The sequence below is a fragment of the Primulina eburnea genome, chromosome 11, assembly GCF_022965805.1.
Source record: "Primulina eburnea isolate SZY01 chromosome 11, ASM2296580v1, whole genome shotgun sequence".
Lineage (NCBI taxonomy): Eukaryota > Viridiplantae > Streptophyta > Magnoliopsida > Lamiales > Gesneriaceae > Primulina > Primulina eburnea.
In genome coordinates, this window is record NC_133111.1 from 5962413 (window position 1) to 5987552 (window position 25140).

Below are 25140 nucleotides of genomic sequence, written 5' to 3' on the forward strand. Positions count from 1 at the left end.
CTTACATGCATGAACGTGTCAATCAAATCCCATGCATCCGGACACCTGTCGCTAGGCAACATGCACAAAGACACCTCACCTTACCTGCATGAACGTGTCCAACAGTTACCATGCACTTGACACCTGCCCGGCAGGCGTGTCAACCAAATACTATTCCCGGGCTGCTCTTCCCTTCCTGGGCTGCTCTTCCCTTCCTGGGCTGCTCTTCCCCGGGGCTGCTCTTCCCTTCCCGGGCTGATCTTCCCTTCCCGGGCTGCTCTTCCCTTCCCTTCCTGGCTACACCTCGGCTTACTCACACGAACTCTAAAGCCAAAATACACATGATTTACTTAATTAAAGATACTTAATCATGTTTATTTAAATAAATAGGATTCGGGCTACTACATTATAAGTACAACATATTGAAGATCAAACAATAGCTTTGGAAGGGGATTCAAAGCATGGGCAGTTAGCATGAAGAAATCAGCTAGTTGAGAGCACAAGCCCTTGTGTGAGGATACATTTGAGATGTGCACTGTAAAAGATAAATTCCTCACACACACACAATCACTCACACATATATGAGAGAGTTGAGTTTACAAGTTTAGTTGAGTGAGTCTTGCACAAAGACGTAAAACTTGTGTATATAGTCTTTGCATATGAGACATTAAACAATATGCTGATTGTGAGGTGCTGCCTACAATCTTGAGTGCTAGGAGTTCTAGTTGGGTGCTGCCCTTCCGGATCGGGTTTGTACAAAGAGTTGTATGAATCAAAGTCTTCTAGTGAATCCTTCCCAAGGGGAAGAAGGGGTGACGTAGGAGTGTTTGAAATCTCCGAACATCCATAAACAAATTCGTGTCTATTTGTTTATTGCATTTACTTATCATTTCCATTAGTTTTAAAGATGCATTGTTGAAGCATTTTATGTGTTCTTCAAATACCAAAATATTGCATACCAAGTGTTTGATAAAATGCTTCAACCGAAAATCTTTTTACTCATTCAACTTTCATATATCTTAAATGGTTTATAAAATATTTATTCGGTTTCTACGAAGGATTATTTCGAGTTTTTTCCGCTTGATTTCATATCAAACTCGATTTAATTCATCGGTGTTCAATATTTCAAGAACCGAGCTATTATAGCTCAACGATGTTACCCCAATAACCGATCCCAACAAACTCTTGAAATCGAATATGTTTACCAAGTATCATTCAACCTTTGGGTGGGTGCTTTGCGATAATCTGTGACTGGAATCTCCTAATCTCAGATTTAATTACATGTTATTTGGCGATAATTAAGATTAATTATTTTAAATTGAGGAATTTAAAATAATTAAGCCAAATAATTAAATTGTGTGTTTATGCATATTTAAATTTTTTAGCACACAAGAGTTGAAATAAAATAGACCGGATCAAATTTCGAGGTTCGAACTTCGAAATGATAAAAGATAAACATTGCATAATATATATATATATAGGCAAAAACTTGTGTGAGACGGTCTCACGGGTCATATTTGTGAGACGGATCACTTATTTGGATCATCCATGAATAAGTATTACTTTTTATGCTAAGAGTATTACTTTTTATTGTGAATATGGGTAGGGTTGATCCGTCTCACGGATTAAGATCCGTGAGACGGTCTCACATGAGACCTACTCATATATATATATTATAATACACTCTCTCTCACACACTGCACCATAAACACACACGGATCCTCATCTCTTTCTTTCCCGTAACATCCTGTAAAAATCTTCAAACCCATTTTCGCCACTTTGACTGTCGATTGTGGCGGAACCAGTTGCCGAAAAATTCAAATAAATATACGGTTGGAAAGCTCTCGACGTAAGCTTTCCGTTGATACCACTTTCGATAGGAAAAATCGAGATTTTCATAAACCCGCCGTCGGCTTCTCGCTTGAACCGCCGTGTTCCGCCGCTCAAAAGTAAAAATTGATTGAGGGGTTTTGTTCCTTGGGTCATAAGCTTCGTTTTGGTATATATATTGAGGTATAAATTATGATTCCAGAAATTGTTTAAGGATTTCTCTATTTTTTGGTTAAATTTGATATCAATATTGATATTGGTTATATTTTTGGATATAGGTACAAACTTTGAGTTGATTCGAGGTATTGAACAAATTTCAGAATATTTTAGAAGAGATTTTTGAATTAGTGAGATGAATAAATCGAGTATCAGCTAGTTCGATGTTTTGCGACGAATTAAAATAGAAATGATTGATTTTAGGCATTTTAGTCGAATATTGGAATTTTAGGAATTTAAAATGCCTAAATGGTTGAAATTGGATTTTTTAGTAAATTTAAATGGTTCTGGAATTTTTATATGATAATAAGACCATTTAAATTAATATTCAGGTGATTTGTCTGAGTTGGCAATTCCAAGACTTTCTTGAGGATTTAAGTTACTGGTAAATTAGTTGAGGTACGTAGAGATCAGTTATTTTCACGATGTCTGACAGAGGCATCTGATGATCTTGTGTATGATTTATTTGATATTTGCTGATTTATGTGATATTATATGCTGACTCGCATATTATCAGTTGGTAATTGATGTGCAAAATAAAATAAAATATTTCTTGTGTTCACACACATTTTATTTTGGTTAGACACATCAATACCACTGAACATATCATATTGAGCCTATCTATTATTGAGATCCAGTTATATTTCGGTTGATATCCGTTATATATATGATATGATATGGTGTTCTGGAGATGTTTGGCTACCTTGATTCGGTCCGGCTTAGGTAGTTGCTGGCTTCGAGGCTGGGCCATATCCCAGGCACGGTCCGCTGAGTCGTGGACCAGCTCGAGCATATATGTATGATTGTTGATATCGATAATTTGACTCCTGATATCCTGATATCTTGCACCTATTCATGCATTGCATTCATGCATGGCATCATTGCATTTCTATGTCATATATCGTGGTTTCTTGATGTCTCGTACTGGGGTTACTGACCCCGAGAGGGGGCTGTCGTGTCTTTTGTGTGTGGACATGACAGGTGGTACAGGTGGTTCGACCTCAGGCGCTCGAGAGGAAGCCTCAGGAAGTACCAGAGCTCCTTGAGAGTGGGCTCAGTGGTATTTAGGTACTGCGTGGCGTTGCTGTCTCCCAGATACTATATGTATATATTTGGAGGATTGTATTATGGTATTATCGAGCCTTGTCGGCTCTATGATATTTTGATTTGCATATGTCATGATCGTGTCTGGCTGGCACGTGTGTATGCTGTTGTGTTTATTGAGGGCACATGCTGTTTATTTTGAGTATTTGATTTTCTGGTATGTCCTATTTACAGGAAGGTAATGCCGAAATTTTTATAGGCCCAAACGCAAATTTTTAACTCACTTTTTCGCTGTTTACTTATTAATCAAGATTGCATGTTAATAAATCGTGATTAGGATAACGGGCCCTCACAAAACGTTTGCTCCAGACTCATGCAGGGCCAGTGATTATCGCACACTTTGATTGCAGTAGACCAAATACCCGCTCAACATCATTTCTACAACTTTCTTGTTGTGATGCAAAATATTTTTCTTTGGACCTAGTTTGTTGTAAATTGTTTGAACTAAGTGACCCACTTTTGTTATAATATATCATTGGCTAGATAATATCTCATAGTGTATTCTTTTCTTTGTATGAAATAGTTAGCATGGGGAGCTACCTTTTTTGTCACTTTAGCAAAGACATGTGATTTTGACAACACATTAATGTTATATATATATATATATATATATATATATATATATATATATATATATCGAGGCTTCCCGATGCTACCACACCATATTTAGGATTTGCATTGCAACATTTACCTTCAAGTATGGGGACAACTCCAGGTCGGCCTAACACATCCACTTTTTGCACTAAGTAACTGTGATGTTCTTGAACACATTCCATAATTCACAAGAATAGGCAACATGACATTAAAAATTTCTCTTGAACATTGAATCAATGTACATTGGATAATCTGAAAAATAGCCGTTGTGTAAGTGTTGTTTAACATCTGATCTATCTCGATTGATCATAGCATGCCCATGAATCGAGCCTTCATGGTGCATGTTATCATGTTGTTGAAAGCAATTGGAGACGACAGTAACATTACTTATGAGTTGTCAAAAAAACCATAGGTTGTTGGTCAGTGAGGTGAAAGCTCATTTCTTATCATGACACCAGACTTCTGATCGCCATCAGATGAGGACGAAGATGCATAGAAAAATTATCTTCATGAAGGACTTCCCTCGGAAAAATTCATATTGAATTGGATGACTAATTAATGATTATAGAACTTATGTAGAGTAACTAGTCTTAAATAAAGTAACGGGGTTGTCCTATCCACAATTCACCAAATATAAGCTTTATCTTTATATTCTCGAATCAGATAATAATCTAGAGTGTCAGATCAGATATCTTATCGAATCCAACAGATAAGATATGTCAAATATGTCACACACTCATTTAAATGTAAACCTTTAGATCAAGTTCTGTATCCCTAGATAAACCAATCCAACTAATATGAATTCTTGATGTCTAATCATATATCTTTTCGAATACAATAGATAATATATGTCAAATGTTGAAAAAATACAATTATTTAAATATAAACCTTTAGATCAAGTTTCGTATCCCTATTGGAGCAAATCCAACTGATCTGGATTCCTACTATCTAATCATATATCTTATAGAATCCAGTAGATAAGATATGTGAAATATGTCATGCCTTTAAATCAAGTTTCATGTCCCAAAAGGCAACAATTCAATGTTGGGGATCGCATTTCTTGCATTCAATGTGAGTAAATTTAAAAATTTTGTATTTATCACACAAAATATTTGGATTCTTGTATGGATCATCCAATGCATATAAATAAACATCCATAGGCTGTTTAAGAATTCATACCTCTAACAATTCATGTTTGGGAATGGCTTCAATTATTCAGGATTTAAGCTATATAACTTTTCTTTTAAATCTCTACGAACAAACTAACCCTATGAACAAATCTCCTTTCTTGACTTCCTTGTGAACTCCTAAATCAGGTCCATGACCATGATTGGATTCAAATTTCCTCACTAGATTGATTGCAATAGAAAAATTGGATTTCAAATTTCCTCACTAGATTGCAATAGAAAACAAGTGAGATTTTACGTTGAGACAAAAAACAAGAGGCACTCGAAATCCCTAAAATTTACAAATAAAATCGGCCAACATTAGGGTTTGAGAGGAAAGAAAATTTTAAAAATAAAATTCTAAATGTTATGTCCAATAATAGACTCACATAACTTATTTATAATTAGTCACCAACCTCATGTTGATCTCCTATTAATTAAGTTGGACTAGGACTTTACACTCCAAGTCCATCCAAAATCTTCACATATTTTATAACAAACATTCGATTCATTTTATACTCTAATAGACGATCCAATATCACTGATGCGAAGATTATTATTAGTTTGTTATTTTGATATGTGGTTTGATTTTTGACTCACTGAACTCAGGCCAATTCTATCCTACTCCGGGAGATTTACTCCCCTTTCCTTTTTTTCTTACACATGTTTTTTTTTATTATTATTATATTTCACACTACTTTAACCAAAAATCAACCAAACTAATTTCGTTTCATGTATATAACATGTGTTATATTATTATTATTATTATTATTATTATGATTATTATTAAATTTTAAAACTTAATATTTTATATTTAAAAATTACGTGAAATTTTTATTTGATTGTAAAATTTTTACGTTTGAGGTTTGAGATTTTTATTTTTATTATTTTTATTTTTGTGCTAGAACCATATAAATTGTAAAAAATCAATATTTTAAAATTTAATTATTATAAGAAATTCTATGTTATACCCATTTATAAACGCTAATAAAATTATTGTAGCTATTTTTAAATGCTAGACATATATATATTATTTAGTGACAGGAAGTAAATCTCCCGGAGTAGGATAGAATTGGCCCTGAACTCATTCAAGGCGATTGTCAATTTTGGAACATTTTCATACAAATTTCGCAACTGTAGGTCTTAGCAATATCTCTCTCAAACTTCCAAAAATAGAATATTCTTATGGACTCTTTTTTTTAAGTTGAACGATTGATCATATTAAAATCCTATCACTATATTCAAATTCTTTACTTTGATTATGAAAATGGTAATAAGGAAACCAATACTCGTGTGATCATCAATAATTTAGGGATACAACTAGATCTGGGTTCACAATTTTTTGTGATTTAGGACAATATTTGTCTCTTGTTCGGGCTCATTATAATTAGTCGCATTCTATGCATCAATTCCTTGATTATAAGAATGTCAGAACTCCTTTCTAATTAGACCCATCGAATCTTGGTAAGAGAGTCTAGTATTACCGCCGTAGGATTTCCTATATATGATTGATATAGACTTTAAGAACCAATCAATTATGGTTAGCGTACATTAAAGTCCCTTCATTACTATCTCGATCGAATCTACAACTACTTGTATATCAAGGGTTGATCGAGATTAGATAGCCATGTGAAGCGTCAAGGAAAATACATGGTGGCATTGCATGTGCAACTATAGAACCTCTTCTCTCTGAAGAACACATCTTACTCTAGCTAGAGACTCAATGCATTATTATATTTTTATATCACATAAGATATGCATGCCTATAGGCGAGCGGTGAATCATCGACTACAATACACTGGCTCCTATATGTTTCATAAGTATACACAATCTCGTCATTTGATGACTATCACAGAGTCATTAAATGAGTCAAAGCATAGCCCTAGAATATAAATACTTAATGTTGTCTCGGGTCGTAAGGACAAATATATACATGATAGGCTCGTAATAGTTAGTATTTTTATTTTCATATTTCTCATTATTCCAATCTCCGATATGTTTCATTGATACATTTTTGTGTAATTTTATTGAAGGAGGAACTTTTACGATCTTGGAGCAAATTTGAGTTAAAAATGTGATGTTTATCACATTTGAAGTTTCCAAGATAGAGTTTTGAAAGAGAATGGCCAAACCAGAAGAGGTCCTGGAACAAGACGTGGCCACGCCTTGTGATTATGTTTCAGCTGCCTAAATGGCAAGAGAAGATTTTGTGTAACAAACAAAATCTTCAAAAAATGAAAAAAAGGCCACAAAATCTCACATTAACAAGAAGAGAAGGAGAGAAGATTTTTTGTCCAATTAGAACAAATCTCATTCACGTACAGAATCAACAAGAGGTGACAAGAAGGAATTTTTTTCTCCAATCACTATTCACGAGAGAAGAAGAAGAATAAAAGGGGTGCAGACTTCCAGAATTTCCTCCCAACAAACTAGTTTGCAATTCTCTATGTTTTCTTATTTATTTTTTTTATGGATATTGTAGATCAAACTATGCTAGGCTAATTTTCTTAGTCTGATTCAAGGGATAGTCTACTATTTTAATTTTATCATTGTGAGGTTTCTGTACTATAATTTATTATTCTTGTTTGCCCAAGTATTCGTTGATTTATGATTTAATTATATGAATGTTATACTTCAATTAATCTGACAATTTAATTTGATGTATGTTCTTCTACTGCTAACCATGAATTCAGTGATCCTTAATTGTCATGAACGATTGGTACATGAGTAGCAATAGGTTAGATGTGTTGTGCTATCATAATATGTGTAATCTAAATAAATCAACGGAACTAGATCTTCCAATTGCAGCTATCTCGGTTGTTAGATTTTAGGATTAACTGTTTTCACGAAACTAAAATACTATCTTTAATTAATATGGAATGCTATCGTGTCCAATTGATTATTGGTAAGTTTTGACCGGATGCTGGGTTTGGTTAATTAATTTAGGAAAACACAAGAATTTTAACGGCTATCTCTATTATTCTAAGGTTAATTGCTTGGAATAACATGAACAAACGACTGGTTAACCGATGAACTGTGAGATAATTAAATAGTAGAATTCCATTGAATCAATATTTTTCTCGTATTAAATTCTTCAATTTATTCTCGTCGATAAATTTTCAATTCTAGATTCAGTATTCTTTCTTGCTTGGTAATTTTAGTTTAGATTATTTTATTTAGTAATTATCAAAAAAAATCTCCCCTTTTTATTTTTAGTATCAATAGAAATAAATCAATCGTTCTCTGTGGATTCGACCTTACTCACCATTACACTCGTTTTTATTTAAAAGAGTAGGAATTAATTTGGTGGTCAACGACAGCACACCAATACAACCATAACCACATACTTGTTCACTCTATAAATGGTAACCACTCGAAAAGTCCGAGTAAGAGTAGTTTTATGAACTCATCCTACGATCATTCATCTGTATGTTTGAATCTCGCTATGTTTGTACCAATGAAATACGACAAACAACTATATAGATGCTAGTTTCAAGTTAAATAGGCATTTATCGTAAGTGAGTGAATCAACTAAAAACTAGTAATTAAATGTGTGTTTCATGACAACCATTAAATGTATGGTATCATATTTTATATACTATAGCATATTCAAAATATTTATTTATGCAACTTTCATGAGTTAATGATTAAATGTTTTGCCAAAAAACGTAAATTATATTAAAATAAAGATCATTTGTACATAGAGATAATAAAATCTATAGCCAACAGTTGATTTACTGGGCATCTACTCTAAAATTCAATTGATCTGAATTCATGTCGTCTAATCATATATCATCTAATCTAAACCGTTGGGCCATATTTCTTATCCAAAATGTTTTGTATATGAATTGATAAATCATTTAGGATCATTGATACTATCCCACAACCATTCCTACTATAGTTTATTCTCACTGCGTACTATTCATACTATTCTCAATATCCCACCACCTTTCCCATTATAGTATATTTAAAAGAAAAAACCCCTATTTTTCCTCTTTTATTCATTGTCCAACTAACAAAAAAATTCAGATATGGTTATAGTTGGATCAAGAGAAATACTTATTTGAGAATTTGGTTCAACTTGGAGGTTGGACCATATTTGTTTGTTGTTAAAGACCAAGAGAAGTTTAGACCATCCAATGCTGCCTTACGTATTTTTTTACCAAACCGCAAAATATTGACTCTTCTTCGTGTGACTATTTCCCCACCACTGCATTCTCGTCGCTCGAATATCTAGAACTATCTGTCTTTGCTTTAAACTTGGATGAAGACAGTCTATCATGGAGTTCTCAGCTTCCAATCGGCATCAAAAAGGTGAAAGTCAAAAGAAAATATAATGAAGAACACTCTAAAGACCTTTCTACCATGGCTAAATATAGTGAGAACACGATGGTTGTGATGAAGAATGTCGAGATCCATCGAAAATAGCTGATTGATGTAGAGAAAGAAATGAATGTTCTTTTGGCTCTTAAGAAAAAAATAAAATTGAAACATCCACTACTTTTAAATTTTAAAATCCTACTAATTTTTCTTTTAAACATAAAATTCGAAATTATTATTTAAAATCACTTAATATTTCCGTCATCCAAAATAATTTAACATTTGAAATCTCAAGTGCATAAGAATCTCTAACTCGTTAATTAACCAAAAACCCTACATCGATCTTTAACAAGATCAAACTAACTTTAGAATAAAGTAGGAAAATCGCTATTTAAATCATTAACAAAATCTTTAAAACTTTGACTATCAAGCTAATGCATATAATAATGTCCCTCAGGAATGTATTGCTGAACTCGATCCACTCAAGCGTCAGGACCTCTTTCAATTTCATCATCACCTGCAACATTCAAACCTGGTGAGTCTAATGACTCAGAACGTTCTAAACATGAGTAGCAAATAATACATATACAAGCACATACATTAAAAATCATACTTTAATTCAAAATAAGCTAACATAAATTTGTAAGCATCATAAATCGTCAAATCATAAAACTTTCCATCATTTATTATTTTGGGTGAAGTTTGATCCTTGAAAGTGACTAGTTGTATCCTTTGGTCTACTGATCATCCTTAGCTCACCATTGCGCATGGATACGCGCACTAGGCACTCACGTAAAATGGAAAACGATCTTTGGGCTCCTTTTGAGGTCTTCTCCCGTAAACGGGCTCCCTCTGGAGTCTTCTCCCTCACGATGTTCTCAATAATCATATATCATATCATTTTTGTCACTGTCAATTCACATCTTTCGAAATAATTTTCTTTTTCTTATTAATCATAAAATATCACGTCCTTTCCACATTCGAAAAATAACATTTTAACAGTAAAAATTGCACATGTTTATCATAAATCATAAAATCTCATATTTTCATCATAAAAATTTTAAAATATCATTTATCATGCATTATGATTTTTCGGGACACTGCCAATCTTTTTTGTACTACCCAGGTGTAAAATGATTGTTTTGTCATTGGACTCGAAAAATTCCCGATTTTGACTTTTCTCACTTTTGATTACTAAATCTTAAAGCTTTTTAATCCCGAATAAATTCCAACTTAAATATTTTAATCCTAACCTTTAACCATGATCTTTTCATAACTAAATTACCCTCGTGAACTATGAACCGACCCCTGTGGACCATGGTTCGAGCCCCTACATTCTCCCTAGCCATGTTCGAGCCCTAAAGCTTAAACCAAGCAACGGCTCCCCCTAAACCCGAGCCACCCTCGAGCCAGCCTTGAACCAGACCTAACCTTGCCCCTCCTGGACTCTATCTGAACCCTTCTAGACCAGTGCACAAGCCCCAGCCACGCGAACCACCCATGTGCATACAACTTCTAAGTCGTGGCCCTACCTTTCGCAACTAAGATTCCAGCCATGCTAGGACTACTCCAAGCATCTAGACGCAACCTTCCAACGACTAGCCATCCCTGAACCACCCTCTTGGACCCTTCCTACCCGCGCTTAGACCCCCACATCCAGCCAGCCCAAGCCGCGCACACCCAAGCGAGGATAACCCCTCCATCGCGCCTCCTCCCTTGTGAAACAAGAGTCCAGCCATGCTAGGACTCCTTCTACCCCTCACACGCAGCCAATACATGACCGTGACCAAGCCTGGTCAAGCCCTTGTTCACTACCCCTCATAGCCGAACCCTTATGTCCCAAGGAAACCCATGAAGCCCTAGCCTCAAGCCCTAACCATGCACCGCCCCTCTAGCTCTTGTCCAGCACTCGTCTCGTGCCTAAACGATACTTGTTACATCTCTTAAACATCCTATGTTAGCAGCGTACCCGTTGGAAATTATAACATGTTCATATATGCATAAGAATCTTCAAAACTTTGAAAATAACCATAAAAAAGTGAAACGATTTGTACTCAATTATTTTTCATGCTAAAATACATACAACATGCATATTATGATTTTAATTGTGCATCAAAAGAGTTTAGAAGCATGTCTTTGCGTTTAAAACGCTCGAATATATGATCATTGGCGTAGGTTGCGAAGGGAGACGAACGGGCGATAAAAACTCATTGCTTTTTGCTCTTGAAATTTCGAATTTTTGTGTGTGTGTGTGTGTAGTGTATGAGGTGTGGCTGCTATGAGGTGTGTAAAACCTTAGCTTTGTTATTTATAAATTTCGAAATTCAAGTGTTTAATGATGGTTTTGGGTTTTATGTTTAGGGATAATTGGGCCCTTTGATAATAGGTAAATTAGGCTCATTAATACCCATTTATTTGTAAAATAAAATTTTACAATTTTTTTAAAAATAATAATTTTTGAGCTTTTAAAAGTTTCTCGTTTGACAAAAACCGGCTTCTCGAATAAAATCGAGTTCGTCTCGTAAAATAATTTGGGCTCCAGCATTTTTAGAAAATTTTAATTATATTTAATCATATTAATAAGCCTTAAAAATATTTATTGAAAATATTTTATCTTGATCGTCACCAATCTCTTTTCCTCGTCCTATTATCGAATATTTGGATAAAATGATCAGTTTTCATGAAATCTTGCAATTAGAACTTCCATCATATACTATGCATCATTTAAGCATTTAAAATCAATTAAATGAAAACTAAGCAATTTAAATCATTTGCATGCATGTGGTTTACGTAGATTTACTTTTGTACCCTCAACGAAGACTGAAATAAATTGAAATAAATCACAAATAGTTCGAGGTTAAGCCCATAAAATTTGGGCCTATTAACCAATAAAATTTGGGCCCAAATATGCCCACATCAAGAGAGAATATTCGCCTCCGTCCACCGTCGGACCGGTTGGTCTATAGAAGACAATTCAGCTGCCCAGTTGAAGACAAAACTCTAGAAAAATCCGAAAATGACCCTAAATTAGCAGAATTGTATGTAATCGAAGTACCAGTTGTGTATGATTCCTTGCTGAAGAAAGAGGCCCCACCGTGAAACTCAATTCCAATTCTGGTTTTCCTTCTGTTCGCCGGCTTAAATTGGCAAGGGCTAGGCGAAGGCATAAGCGGAGGTGGGAAAATGTCTTTACATCTCTCTTCCTCAATGGTGTCTGGGATGATTTCTGTTCCATCGCCATCTTTTTTGAATGTCAGGGAGTCTGGTTTTTCATCGCCTTTGTTCAAATCTGTTAATTTTCTTCGTTTGAGTGATTCTGCTGCGATTCACAGCTCTCGTACAGCTTCGTGGCCGCGGGTCTCTAGGTACAATTATTTGCTTCCAGAGCGTGTGTGTGTACTTTGTTCATGCACTGGGTAATTTATTTCATCCGGGTTTGGATCTTGAGATTACTTATTAGAGTTGTGATTTTTTCCACCGGGAAACTACTGCTGTTATGAAAGTTTTGAACTTCAAGATCAAGATTTTTGAGCTTATGGCTGTCTTAATGTTACTGTTCCGTCTATTAGTTCCCTCTAAATTTCAACCTATGAACATTATTGCAACTAGTGTGTCAATTTACTTTATTTAGCTGATCAAGACTTTTCTCTGTTATGGCTGTTGTTCTTATGATTGCATTCCCAGATCATGCGTATGCGAAGTACTTAAGTTTGGAAAAATGACTTGCTGTTGTTATATTTTGGTCGATCTGCTCCAATGTTGATTTTTAGTTTCTGATTCAATGAACTCAGTCCTTCGGAAAAGTTCATTTTTCCATTTCCCAGTTTCATCTCCCGTCCCATGCTTACTCTTTGCTCTTTTCTCTGTGATGTGGAAGTAGAAAGTTGTTTAAAGTTCGAGCTACATTATTACAAGAGAATGAAGAGAAAGTGGTGGTGGAGGAATCTTTCAATCCGAAGAGTTTCCCTGCGAAAGAAGGAAATGCAAGCTCTGGTGAGCCACCTGATGGTTTACCACATAATGGTTTGGAAAAGTGGATTATAAAAATCGAGCAGTCGATAAATATCTTTTTAACGGTACGGATGGCACTTTTTTGATTGATTTTACTTCAGACATCCACTTATAGTTAAACATACTTCCCATTGAATTTTCTTTGTCAAACAATTAATGATTGTGCCTGTACATGTGAACTGGTGTTGTTTCGAGGGTCGAAGAAACTAGATTTTTTTTATTTTCTTTAACAGGACTATCAGAGATTGTAAAGTTCTATTACCAAAATGAAGGTTGTGTTTTGTGATCACTGATCAGAAGAAACTAATTACTTTACTGATACAAAGTAGGTTAATTCATTTGGTGGGTTTTATGTTTTGTTTCATTTTTCTGATACAGCTATGAAAACTTGTATGCTGACTTTGGTTTATTTTAAAAAAATGTATTCAATTTGAAATCTCTAACTGTTTTTGTCAAACAAATAGATAACCAGTTCTAGGTTTCAAATTTTTCTTTGACGAGCTGTTTTTTTCACTCTTTCTTTGACGCACTGTTTTTTCACTCGATGAATTTGTATATTGTAGTTGTATTAGTTTGCCAATTTGGGCCTTTTTTCATAGCTTCATATTGGTAATATTATCATGATATTGGTACTATGCATTATTGAATTTGTAAGTGAAAGCATCATTTCATATTGCGATAATGCTAGTCAAATGTATGTCTGATATTAGTCCATCATGATTCCATTATGGCCTCAGATACTGCTTTGCTGACTTCAATTGCTTCTCATTCACCTTTGCAGGATACAGTGATAAAGATTCTCGACACTTTGTACCATGACCGGAACTATGCAAGATTTTATGTTTTGGAAACAATTGCTAGAGTGCCTTATTTTGGTAAATACTCAAGTTTTATGTTTCTTACAATTATTTTCACGCTAAATGGGTGCATTTCTTTTGGGCGGAATAATTTATTTTACTATGTTAATGAATAACATTTCTTATGGAAAAATAAAATGTATCTTCTAGATACATACAATCCTGCATACGTTCTTCTCAAAAAAAAAAAATACAATCCTGCATACGTCGAAGTACTTCAAAACCCCAAAATATTTTTGAGTTAAGTACAGTTGTGTGTGTACCATATCATAGATAGCAAGGCACATAAAACTTTAGGTTTTCTTGCCCTCGTGTTCAGGCCTCAGGGGGCAGGGGCATTCACAGCTTTCTTATGTATAAAATTATTGACTGCTTTGCTTGGATCAACACTTATTTTTGATGATAAACTGAATGTCATGTCCAGCTTTCATATCCGTATTGCACTTGTATGAGAGTTTTGGATGGTGGCGAAAGGCAGACTATCTGAAAGTTCACTTTGCAGAGAGCTGGAACGAGATGCATCATTTGCTTATTATGGAAGTAATGCTCAATTTCTGAGCTTCTATTGGCTTGATCTCTGTTCTATTTTATTCTAATGTTTTGCGTTAATTTCTATTTTGTTTCTGCTGCAGGAACTAGGTGGAAATGCTTGGTGGTTTGATCGGTTTCTTGCTCAACATATTGCAGTGTTTTACTATTTTATGACTGTCTTTATGTATGCTTTGAGTCCAAGAATGGCATGTAAGTATTATTATATTTGACGTTAGAAATTGTCAGTTGATTTGCATGAAACTCCATGTTGTATTTCCGCAGATCACTTCTCTGAATGTGTGGAGAATCATGCATATGAAACTTATGACAAGTTTATCAAGACTCAAGGAGGTATTATGTATAAAATTCGTACATTCTCATAGCTGAGAATTTATATTTTCTTGCTTGTCTAAGATATGCCATATTACTAAACTACTATCGATCAAACGATTATTAGTGCCACTAATGGTGAAAATGGAAAGACTCAACATTATTTTCTCACAATGAACCTTCTTCCCTTTGATGCTGCTAATAATAGTCATCTTTTTCTATCCGACCTGTAGAGGAGTTGAAGAAATTACCTGCACCTGCTGTGGCAGTAAGATATTACACTGAAGGAGACTTGTATTTGTTTGGTAAGACGAGTTTCATGAATAACTTTTACACCACAGCTGCTAGTTACGGACGGTTCAACAAATTATAAATTTTTCTGCTACTTGTCAGATGAATTTCAAACAGCTAGGCCACCCTATTCCAGACGGCCTAAAATAGGTCAGCATCAAAGCACTTGTACATTTCATGCTTTTAGTTTCAATTTTGTTTCCGTCAACATAGTTATCTAACTGGCCACTTCATGATATATATAATATGAATCCATTATTGTGGTTTGAAAGAACATATGCTAACAGTACTTTTATTTCACTTTGGATCGGATTCAGACAATTTGTACGATGTTTTTCTGAACATTAGAGACGATGAGGCGGAGCATTGTAAGACGATGAAGGCCTGTCAAACTCATGGTAGCCTCCGCTCGCCTCACTCTATTGGAGATGATGAATGCGGCGACGTTACAGGCTGTCTAGCACCTCCGGTTGATTGCGCAGGCATTGTAGATTGTGTAAAGAAGTCGATGAGCGATTCTTCCCCAACTAACATGTGATATAATCATACATATAGGAAGGAAAAAATATATGGGAATAACTTTCTAGTTGAAATGATAGTTTTATATACAAAGGAAGGAATAAACTCTCTAGTTGAAAATTGAAATACTAGTGTTCATATAAAAAGACTCAACACGTAGTCATTCACAAATGTTATTATTTAGTTGATTTAATGTATCTCTAAAATAATTTGACTCGAATTGAAAATGACATGAAAAAAAGAAACATTTTTTCCACAATCGTTATGGAAGATATATGTATGATAATCAAAGATGGTTGGATGTAAGTGATATTTCTTTACGCTAATAATTAACTAATTGATTTTATAATGTCTTAGAAATAATAATATCAACATTTTTCATGTTTTGATAGAAATATTTATATATTTATTTTTTAAAAAAAGATTGAGATAGATATTTTTGGAGGAATTGTGAGTGATATAAACACACACAAAATAGCGGTAAAAGAATTTGAAAGTCTCTTGTTAGACAGTGTCGTATTTTGTGAGACATATATTTTATTTGGAGTGAGTCTCATGTGAGACCGTCTCACGGATCTTAATATGTGAGACGGGTCAACCCTACCCATATTCACAATAAAAAATAATACTCTTAGCATAAAAAGTAATACTTTTTCATGGATGACCCAAATAAGATACCCGTCTCACAAATACGACTCGTGAGACCGTCTCACACAAGTTTTTGCCTTTTATTTGAGTCATCCATAAAAAATATTAATTTTTATGATAAGAGTATTACTTTTTATTGTGAATATCGGTAAGGTTGACCCATATCACAGATAAAAATTCGTGAGATCGTCTCACAAGAGAGCTACTCATTTAAAAATATCCCAATAAGTAGAATAGATTTAGGACGCTGAAATTGAAACAATTCGATATAAAATGACTCAATTTAAATACATCTTAAAAAGTTTTATACCATGAGATCCCCAATATCAATTTTTTATAATTAAGACAAAAACTTATGAGATACGGTCTCACGATTCGTATTTTGTGAGACAGATCTCTTATTTGGGTCATTCATAAAAAAATATTATTTTTTATGCTAAGAGTATTAATTTTTATTGTTATCAGTATGGTTGACTCGTCTCAGAGATAAAGATTCGTGATACCATCTCATAAGAGACCTACTCTTATATTAATAACCGAGCTAATTTTTTTATTTATTAAATAATGATAATCATAAAACATATTTCAATAATTTGTAATACATGTATAACTATTAATATATCATCTTTTTTTCAAAAAAAATTATATATTTTTTCCTTTTATCTCAACTTCTTAATTGATATAACAGTAAGTTTTAATCAATAGTTCTAATAATAATAATAACATAATAAAAAATGTAATAAAACGAATGTCTCAGACCATTTATCACAAAAACTCCCGCTTGACGATCTTATAATTATTTGTCAATTTAGTGAAAAAAATATTTTATTTAGATCACTCATGAAAAATATTATTTTTTATGCCAAAAGTATCATTTTTTATTGTAAATATGGATATGGTGTAGTAGCCCGAATGCCGAATTGGGTAATTAACGGATTAATGGTGATTAATCATGATCGGAAGGTCTGAAGATGGTTCGGAAGCACCGAAGAGTTCGGACGATCCGAAGTAGGTTCGGTGGATCCGAACATGAGGTGTCAAGAGTGGATCGACACGTCAGTTTTCATGCACGTTCGGACGGTCCGAAGTGTATGATCGGAGGATCCGAACATGAGCTGTCAAGAGCCAATGGACACGTAGCGTTCGGACGTTCCGAAGTGATGTTCGGAGGATCCGAACATGGCCTATAAATAGTGCTCGGATTTCTCATTTGTGACTTGCCATTCCTTGAGTTAAGTCTCCTCTTTGAGAGTTTTGGAAGGATTCTAGGGCTAGTTGTTGTTCGAGCGATAGCCAAGAGCTGCCGGGATTGGTAGCATAGCAGCGCCGGAGTTTCGAGGCAATCGACATCAAAGGGCTGTCGACGGACGAAGGTAAACCCTAAACCTTTGGTAGTACTAGGGAGTACTGGTTTTGCTAGCCGAGCATGGTAGTATTGTTCATTGGGTATGCTTTTGATGAATAGGCTTGGATTAGACCTGTTGTCTGGTTGTTCCAGTGGATTAGGATTGCAGTGATAGAGGTACGAAAGTACTATCCGAGATATCCTGGTTGAGTATACATTCATATATGTGTTGCATGATTATCTGTTGCATTGTTATATGTCATATGATGCATGCTATTATGTCACGAGTTATGATGCATATTGCATTTCATGTTGAGCCGTATCTCCTTCGAGATAGCCTTTGCTGTTGAGCTGTATCTCTTTCGAGATAAGCTATATCTTGGGGCCGCTCAGCCCTGTCTTGTGGACGCATGGACACCGAGAGTACACAGTGGCCGACGGGTCGGGAGGGCTTCGGTGGTCCGGGACATTTTAGGTCCACGTCTGTCTTGTAGTGGATGCAGTGACCCAGAGGTTGGACCGCGCGGCACTATCCACTTGGCGCCTCTAGACTGAGCATTGTTGAGATCCTTTTGTGACTCCTGTTTCTTGACTACCCTGGTATCATATCATAGCATGTGCATTTCATATAGGTTTGTATACTCATACTTTTGTACTGGGCGTTCTTATCGCTCACGTCCTCGATTTTGTTTATCTTGGACACCCCATTCCCACGGGGCAGGTCTCAGGTTGGATGGTTCCGGAGGAGCAGGAGGAGGACGTTGAGTAGCCGGTCGGTTTAGTTTCGGTATCATTTGATTCGATATGGTTGTACCAGATATTCTTTACCTTATTTTGAGTTGTTCTAGAGTTCGTTTGGGTTGTATAACTATCATTTGTTAGTTGTTTCCGCTATTATCTCTAATTAGTAATTATTAAGTTAATTGCATGCTTAGTTTTCAATTAGTAGGTGATTCTGGAACGGGTCACTACATTTATGGTATCAGAGCATGCGTATGATTTTGGGATATAGATTCTGTTTTGGGATTTCCGTTGACCATTTTCCCTATTCTATCTTGTAGCGATGGCTGACCATTTTGATGACGGGAGTAGTCAGGGGAGTGTAGGTCGATGGGGTGACCAGGATGATCATAGGCGTCACCATGAGCATCGTCATCGTCGGGATGGTCCTAGGCGTTTTGATATGCATCGTTTCATGCAGATGGGGCCTAAGCCTTTAGTTGGCGGTGAGACTCCCGATGATGCGGAGGATTGGTTAGAGCGCATGGAGAGTTGTTTCCGCGCATTCCAGTGCACCGATGAGCAGAAGATGGAGACCCTTAGTTTTCTTCTTGAGGGCCGTGCTCGCAGGTGGTGGCGATCGACTTCTGCGCCGATAGTTCAGTCTCAGGGTAGAGCGACTTGGGCCGATTTCCGTGCAGCGTTCATGCAGCTGTACTTTCCTCCAGCCCTTCGCCAGGCCAAGACGATTGAGCTCTTGAACCTGAAGCAGGGGAGTATGTCTGTTGATGAGTATCAGCAGAAATTCTTTGAGTTATTACCCTTCGCTCCTCATATCAGTGGCAGTTCTGAGGCCAAGTATGATCATTTCCTCCAGGGCCTTAATCAGGAGATCTTTGATCGAGTCACTGTCTGTGATAATCCTACTTCTTATGATGGGTTAGTGAACCGGTGTCGCCAGGCAGAGATCAGTCTCCAGCGTGGTAGGGCTATTCTTTCTTCTAGACCTCCGAGTACTTTGAGGCCTCGATCTCAGTCGTTCAAGAAATCTGGTTCGTCTTCTTCTGGATCTGGATCTCGATCTAGCGGTGTTTTCCGTTTTGGTAAGAAGAAGGAGTCTTGTGCGCATTGTGGGAAGAACCATCCATCGGAGCAATGCCGAGTAGCCGCAGGAGCTTGTTATCAGTGCGGAGAGATGGGGCATATTAAGAAGAATTGTCCTCAGTTGCGAGGTGGAGCAGGATCTGGTTCTGGATCTCAGACGACTGTTCAGCAGAGGAGGCAGGGTCAGGCAGTGGGTAGTTCGAATCTTCGACCTCGTGCCCAAGGTCAAGTTTTTGCGTTGAACCAGGATCAGGCTGCAGATGAGACCGAGAGAGTCATAGCAGGTACTTTTTGTTTATGCGGTATTCCTGCTTTTGTTCTTATAGATACCGGAGCATCTCATTCATTCATTTCTGCACGATTCGTTAAACGTCATAAGTTACCGTATGTTTCTCTAGACGTCATTCTTTCTGTTTCTACCCCGATGGGTCATTCGGTTTTAGCCAAGCGTCTAGTGATGGGTTGTCCTTTAGATTTTGAGGGTAACGAGTTGACTGCGAATCTTATGATTCTGGAGATGGAAGATTTTGATTGTATTTTGGGTATAGACATTTTGACTACCTACCGAGCTACTGTGGATTGTTACCAGAAGCTTGTTCAGTTTCGTACGACTGAGAGCTCTAGTTGGTTTTTCTATGGTGAGGGAGCGCGACCTCCGATGCCAGTAGTATCTGCTCTGAAAGCCTGTCGTGCTTTAGAGGCGGGTGGGGAAGGCTACCTCATCTATGCAATTGATACGTCCACAGGTAGTGTTGGTATAGAGGATATTCCAGTGGTTTGTGAATTTCCTGATGTATTTCCAGAAGAGATTCCTGGTTTTCCTCCGGTTAGAGAGGTGGAGTTTGGCATTGAGTTAATGCCAGGGACTGCACCGATTTCTCGTGCCCCCTATCGTCTGGCTCCGTCAGAGATGAGAGAGCTGAAGCAGCAATTGCAGGATCTTCTTGATAAGGGTTATATTCGCCCGAGTGTTTCGCCTTGGGGAGCTCCAGTCTTGTTTGTCAAGAAGAAGGATGGATCGATGCGGTTGTGCATTGATTATCGCCAGCTGAATCGGGTGACGATCAAAAACAAGTACCCATTACCCCGTATTGATGACTTGTTCGATCAGCTTCAGGGTACTTCTGTTTACTCCAAGATCGACTTGCGATCAGGTTATCATCAGATGAGAGTCAGAGATGATGATATTTCCAAGACTGCATTTCGTACTCGTTATGGGCATTACGAGTTTCTAGTTATGCCATTCGGATTGACGAATGCGCCAGCGGTGTTCATGAATCTGATGAACCAAGTCTTCCGAGATTTTCTGGATCAGTTTGTGGTGGTTTTCATTGACGATATCTTGATCTATTCTCATAGTGTGGAAGAGCATGTCCAGCACTTGAGGATTGTGTTGCAGATTCTTCGCGAGAAGCAATTGTATGCTAAGCTGAGTAAGTGCGAGTTCTGGATTGATCGGGTAGTATTCCTTGGTCATGTGATTTCCAAGGAAGGAATTTCTGTGGATCCCAGCAAGATTGAGGCAGTGCTAAATTGGTCACGTCCTACGACGGTGGCTGAGATCCGTAGTTTTCTAGGTCTAGCAGGGTATTATCGTCGCTTCATCGTGAATTTCTCCCAGGTAGCTAGACCTTTGACGCAACTTACTCGGAAGGATGTTCCATTTGAGTGGTCATCTGAGTGCGAAGATAGTTTCAGAGAGCTTCGTCGACTTCTGACTTCTGCACCTGTTTTGGCGTTACCGTCAGGATCTGATGGTTTCAGTGTTTACACCGATGCCTCTTCTCAAGGCTTAGGGTGTGTGTTGACGCAAAACGGTCATGTGATTGCTTATGCTTCCAGACAGCTGAAATCTCACGAGGAGAAGTATCCTACTCATGATCTAGAGTTGGCAGCTATTGTGTTCGCGCTGAAGATTTGGCGTCATTACTTGTACGGGGTTAAGTTTGAAATCTTTACTGATCATAAGAGTCTGAAATATCTGTTCACTCAGGCTGAGTTGAACATGAGGCAACGTCGTTGGATGGATTTGCTGAAAGATTATGACTGCGAGATCAAGTACCATCCAGGATCTGCAAATCTCACAGCTGATGCTCTTAGTCGCAAAGTGAGAGTTTCTGCACTTCAGACCAGTGCTATGATTAGTACTATTCAGGATTGTTGTTCGTTGGGATTTAATTTCAAACATCGGAAAGGTATGGAGAGCATTCGTGTTGCTACCATTTTATCTGAGCCAGCCTTGTTCGCTCGGATTCGAGATGCTCAGATGTCTGATCTCAAGACTCAGAGATTAGCTCGGTTAGCGGGTGGAGATAGCGGTTTCCATTATCAGTCTAATGGTCTTCTGTGTTTGTCTAATCGAGTTGTAGTACCAGAAGATGATACTTTGAGGGAGGAGATCTTATCTCATGCTCATCGAAGTAAGTTGAGTATTCATCCAGGAAGTAATAAGATGTATAAAGACTTGAGGACACGATTTTGGTGGAAAGGGATGAAGCGCAGTGTTTATCAGTTTGTTTCCAAGTGTCTTGTTTGTCAACAGGTTAAGGCAGAGCACCGTCGACCTGGAGGATTATTGTTGAATCTACCTATTCCTGAATGGAAGTGGGAGCATATCGCGATGGATTTCATTACTCACTTGCCATTATCGTCGAGAAATAGTGACGCTATTTGGGTAGTGGTGGATCGACTCACCAAGTCTGCTCATTTTCTGCCTTATAACCGGGATTTCACTTTCGATCGTATGGCTCGATTGTACATTCAGGAGATTGTACGTTTGCATGGAGTGCCTGTCAGTATTGTCAGTGACAGAGATCCTCGTTTTACCTCACGGTTTTGGGGTAGTTTCCAGTCAGTTTTGGGTACTACACTGAGTCTGAGTACTGCTTATCATCCGGAGACTGACGGTCAGTCAGAGAGGACTATCCGTACGCTTGAGGATATGTTGCGAGCCTGTGTTATGGATTTCGGACCCGCTTGGCAGGATCATTTGCCTTTGATTGAGTTCGCGTACAACAACAGCTACCATCGTAGTATTGGTATGGCACCATTTGAGGCGTTGTATGGGCGACGTTGTCGTACTCCTTTATTCTGGGACGAAGTTGGTGAACGACATGTTGAGGGACCGGAGTTAGTCCAGCAGGCTATTGATAAAGTTGCAGTAATCAAGAAGCGGATTAAGATTGCCCAGGATCGACAGGCTAGTTATGCGAACACCAAGCGGCGACCTCTTTATTTTCAGCCAGGTGAGAAAGTGTTTCTCCGAGTTTCGCCTTTTCGCAGGATTTTGAGATTTGGTCTCAAGGGTAAGCTATCTCCGAGATTCATTGGTCCTTTTGAGATTCTAGAATGTGTGGGAGATTTAGCTTACAGGTTAGCATTACCTCCGTATTTGTCCGGTATTCATGATGTGTTCCACGTATCTTTGTTGAGACGATACATAGCAGATGAGTCTCACATCTTGCATCCCTCTGAAGTTCAACTTGAATCAGATTTGTCTTACGTGGAGCGACCAGTTCAGATTCTCGATCGCAAAGACAAGGTGTTGCGGAATAAGATCATTCCTCTTGTCTTAGTGCAGTGGCAGCGCAGAGGCACTGAAGAAGCCACTTGGGAGTTAGAGAGTCGTATGCGTTCAGAGCATCCAGAGCTCTTTTGAGTTGTGCTTTGTTTATGTTTGTGTTTTTCAATTGTAATCGAGATATCAGTTGTATTCAACAACAATTGAGATATAATAACAATGTTGTTATTTCGTTTTGTTCATTCTTTAAGCCTGATTTCGAGGACGAAATCTTTTAAGGGGGGGAGAATGTAGTAGCCCGAATGCCGAATTGGGTAATTAACGGATTAATGGTGATTAATCATGATCGGAAGGTCTGAAGATGGTTCGGAAGCACCGAAGAGTTCGGACGATCCGAAGTAGGTTCGGTGGATCCGAACATGAGGTGTCAAGAGTGGATCGACACGTCAGTTTTCATGCACGTTCGGACGGTCCGAAGTGTATGATCGGAGGATCCGAACATGAGCTGTCAAGAGCCAATGGACACGTAGCGTTCGGACGTTCCGAAGTGATGTTCGGAGGATCCGAACATGGCCTATAAATAGTGCTCGGATTTCTCATTTGTGACTTGCCATTCCTTGAGTTAAGTCTCCTCTTTGAGAGTTTTGGAAGGATTCTAGGGCTAGTTGTTGTTCGAACGATAGCCAAGAGCTGCCGGGATTGGTAGCATAGCAGCGCCGGAGTTTCGAGGCAATCGACATCAAAGGGCTGTCGACGGACGAAGGTAAACCCTAAACCTTTGGTAGTACTAGGGAGTACTGGTTTTGCTAGCCGAGCATGGTAGTATTGTTCATTGGGTATGCTTTTGATGAATAGGCTTGGATTAGACCTGTTGTCTGGTTGTTCCAGTGGATTAGGATTGCAGTGATAGAGGTACGAAAGTACTATCCGAGATATCCTGGTTGAGTATACATTCATATATGTGTTGCATGATTATCTGTTGCATTGTTATATGTCATATGATGCATGCTATTATGTCACGAGTTATGATGCATATTGCATTTCATGTTGAGCCGTATCTCCTTCGAGATAGCCTTTGCTGTTGAGCTGTATCTCTTTCGAGATAAGCTATATCTTGGGGCCGCTCAGCCCTGTCTTGTGGACGCATGGACACCGAGAGTACACAGTGGCCGACGGGTCGGGAGGGCTTCGGTGGTCCGGGACATTTTAGGTCCACGTCTGTCTTGTAGTGGATGCAGTGACCCAGAGGTTGGACCGCGCGGCACTATCCACTTGGCGCCTCTAGACTGAGCATTGTTGAGATCCTTTTGTGACTCCTGTTTCTTGACTACCCTGGTATCATATCATAGCATGTGCATTTCATATAGGTTTGTATACTCATACTTTTGTACTGGGCGTTCTTATCGCTCACGTCCTCGGTTTTGTTTATCTTGGACACCCCATTCCCACGGGGCAGGTCTCAGGTTGGATGGTTCCGGAGGAGCAGGAGGAGGACGTTGAGTAGCCGGTCGGTTTAGTTTCGGTATCATTTGATTCGATATGGTTGTACCAGATATTCTTTACCTTATTTTGAGTTGTTCTAGAGTTCGTTTGGGTTGTATAACTATCATTTGTTAGTTGTTTCCGCTATTATCTCTAATTAGTAATTATTAAGTTAATTGCATGCTTAGTTTTCAATTAGTAGGTGATTCTGGAACGGGTCACTACATATGGTGACATGTCTCACGAATAAAAATCCGTAAAACCGTCTCACAAGAAACGTATCTTTCATTTATTTAGCCTTGGAGCTCCATGTCCTATCATCATCTTGCTTGAATGTCTGCTTTTGATGGTATTTTTCTCCCTTTGTTTAGATTTAACGTCTTTCGGTTTCATTGTCTTTAAGTCATATTAATCGTTTTCCCTTTTTTAAATTTTGAAGCTGTACGAGAAATCAGAATAATTTGGTTGGAGTATTTTTATTTCTATCTTTTGTAAGAGAGAAAATTTTATTAAATTCTCAGTTATTATTAATTAGTTTGGTAATTTTCTATGATATTATGTTTTTGTTATCTT

At 37.5% G+C, this 25140-nt stretch overlaps 1 protein-coding gene and 1 long non-coding RNA gene across 2 annotated transcripts; both read left to right on the forward strand.

Annotated features, from left to right (window-relative positions):
• The first annotated feature begins 1689 nt into the window (after positions 1-1689).
• Positions 1690-3094, forward strand: LOC140804877 (uncharacterized). The gene is made up of 3 exons (XR_012112224.1): positions 1690-1992; positions 2088-2111; positions 2358-3094. It is a non-coding gene; the product is annotated as an uncharacterized lncRNA (long non-coding RNA).
• A 9039-nt stretch (positions 3095-12133) lies between these two features.
• On the forward strand, positions 12134-15906 carry LOC140805043 (ubiquinol oxidase 4, chloroplastic/chromoplastic). Its single transcript, XM_073161227.1, has 9 exons — positions 12134-12574; positions 13090-13285; positions 14002-14095; positions 14502-14617; positions 14710-14818; positions 14891-14959; positions 15172-15243; positions 15332-15379; positions 15547-15906. The coding sequence occupies exons 1-9, from the start codon at positions 12393-12395 to the stop codon at positions 15765-15767; spliced, it is 1107 nt and encodes a 368-aa protein (XP_073017328.1). The 5' UTR covers positions 12134-12392; the 3' UTR covers positions 15768-15906.
• The last annotated feature ends 9234 nt before the right edge of the window (positions 15907-25140 follow it).

Bases quoted from the DNA above. Each gene is read 5' to 3' on its own strand.
- LOC140805043 (XM_073161227.1), top strand. From the start codon at position 12,393: ATGTCTTTACATCTCTCTTCCTCAATGGTGTCTGGGATGATTTCTGTT. The intron at 14,819-14,890 runs GTAAGTATTATT...GTATTTCCGCAG, and splicing joins TTTGAGTCCAAGAATGGCAT to ATCACTTCTCTGAATGTGTG. The intron at 14,960-15,171 runs GTATTATGTATA...TCCGACCTGTAG, and splicing joins GTTTATCAAGACTCAAGGAG to AGGAGTTGAAGAAATTACCT.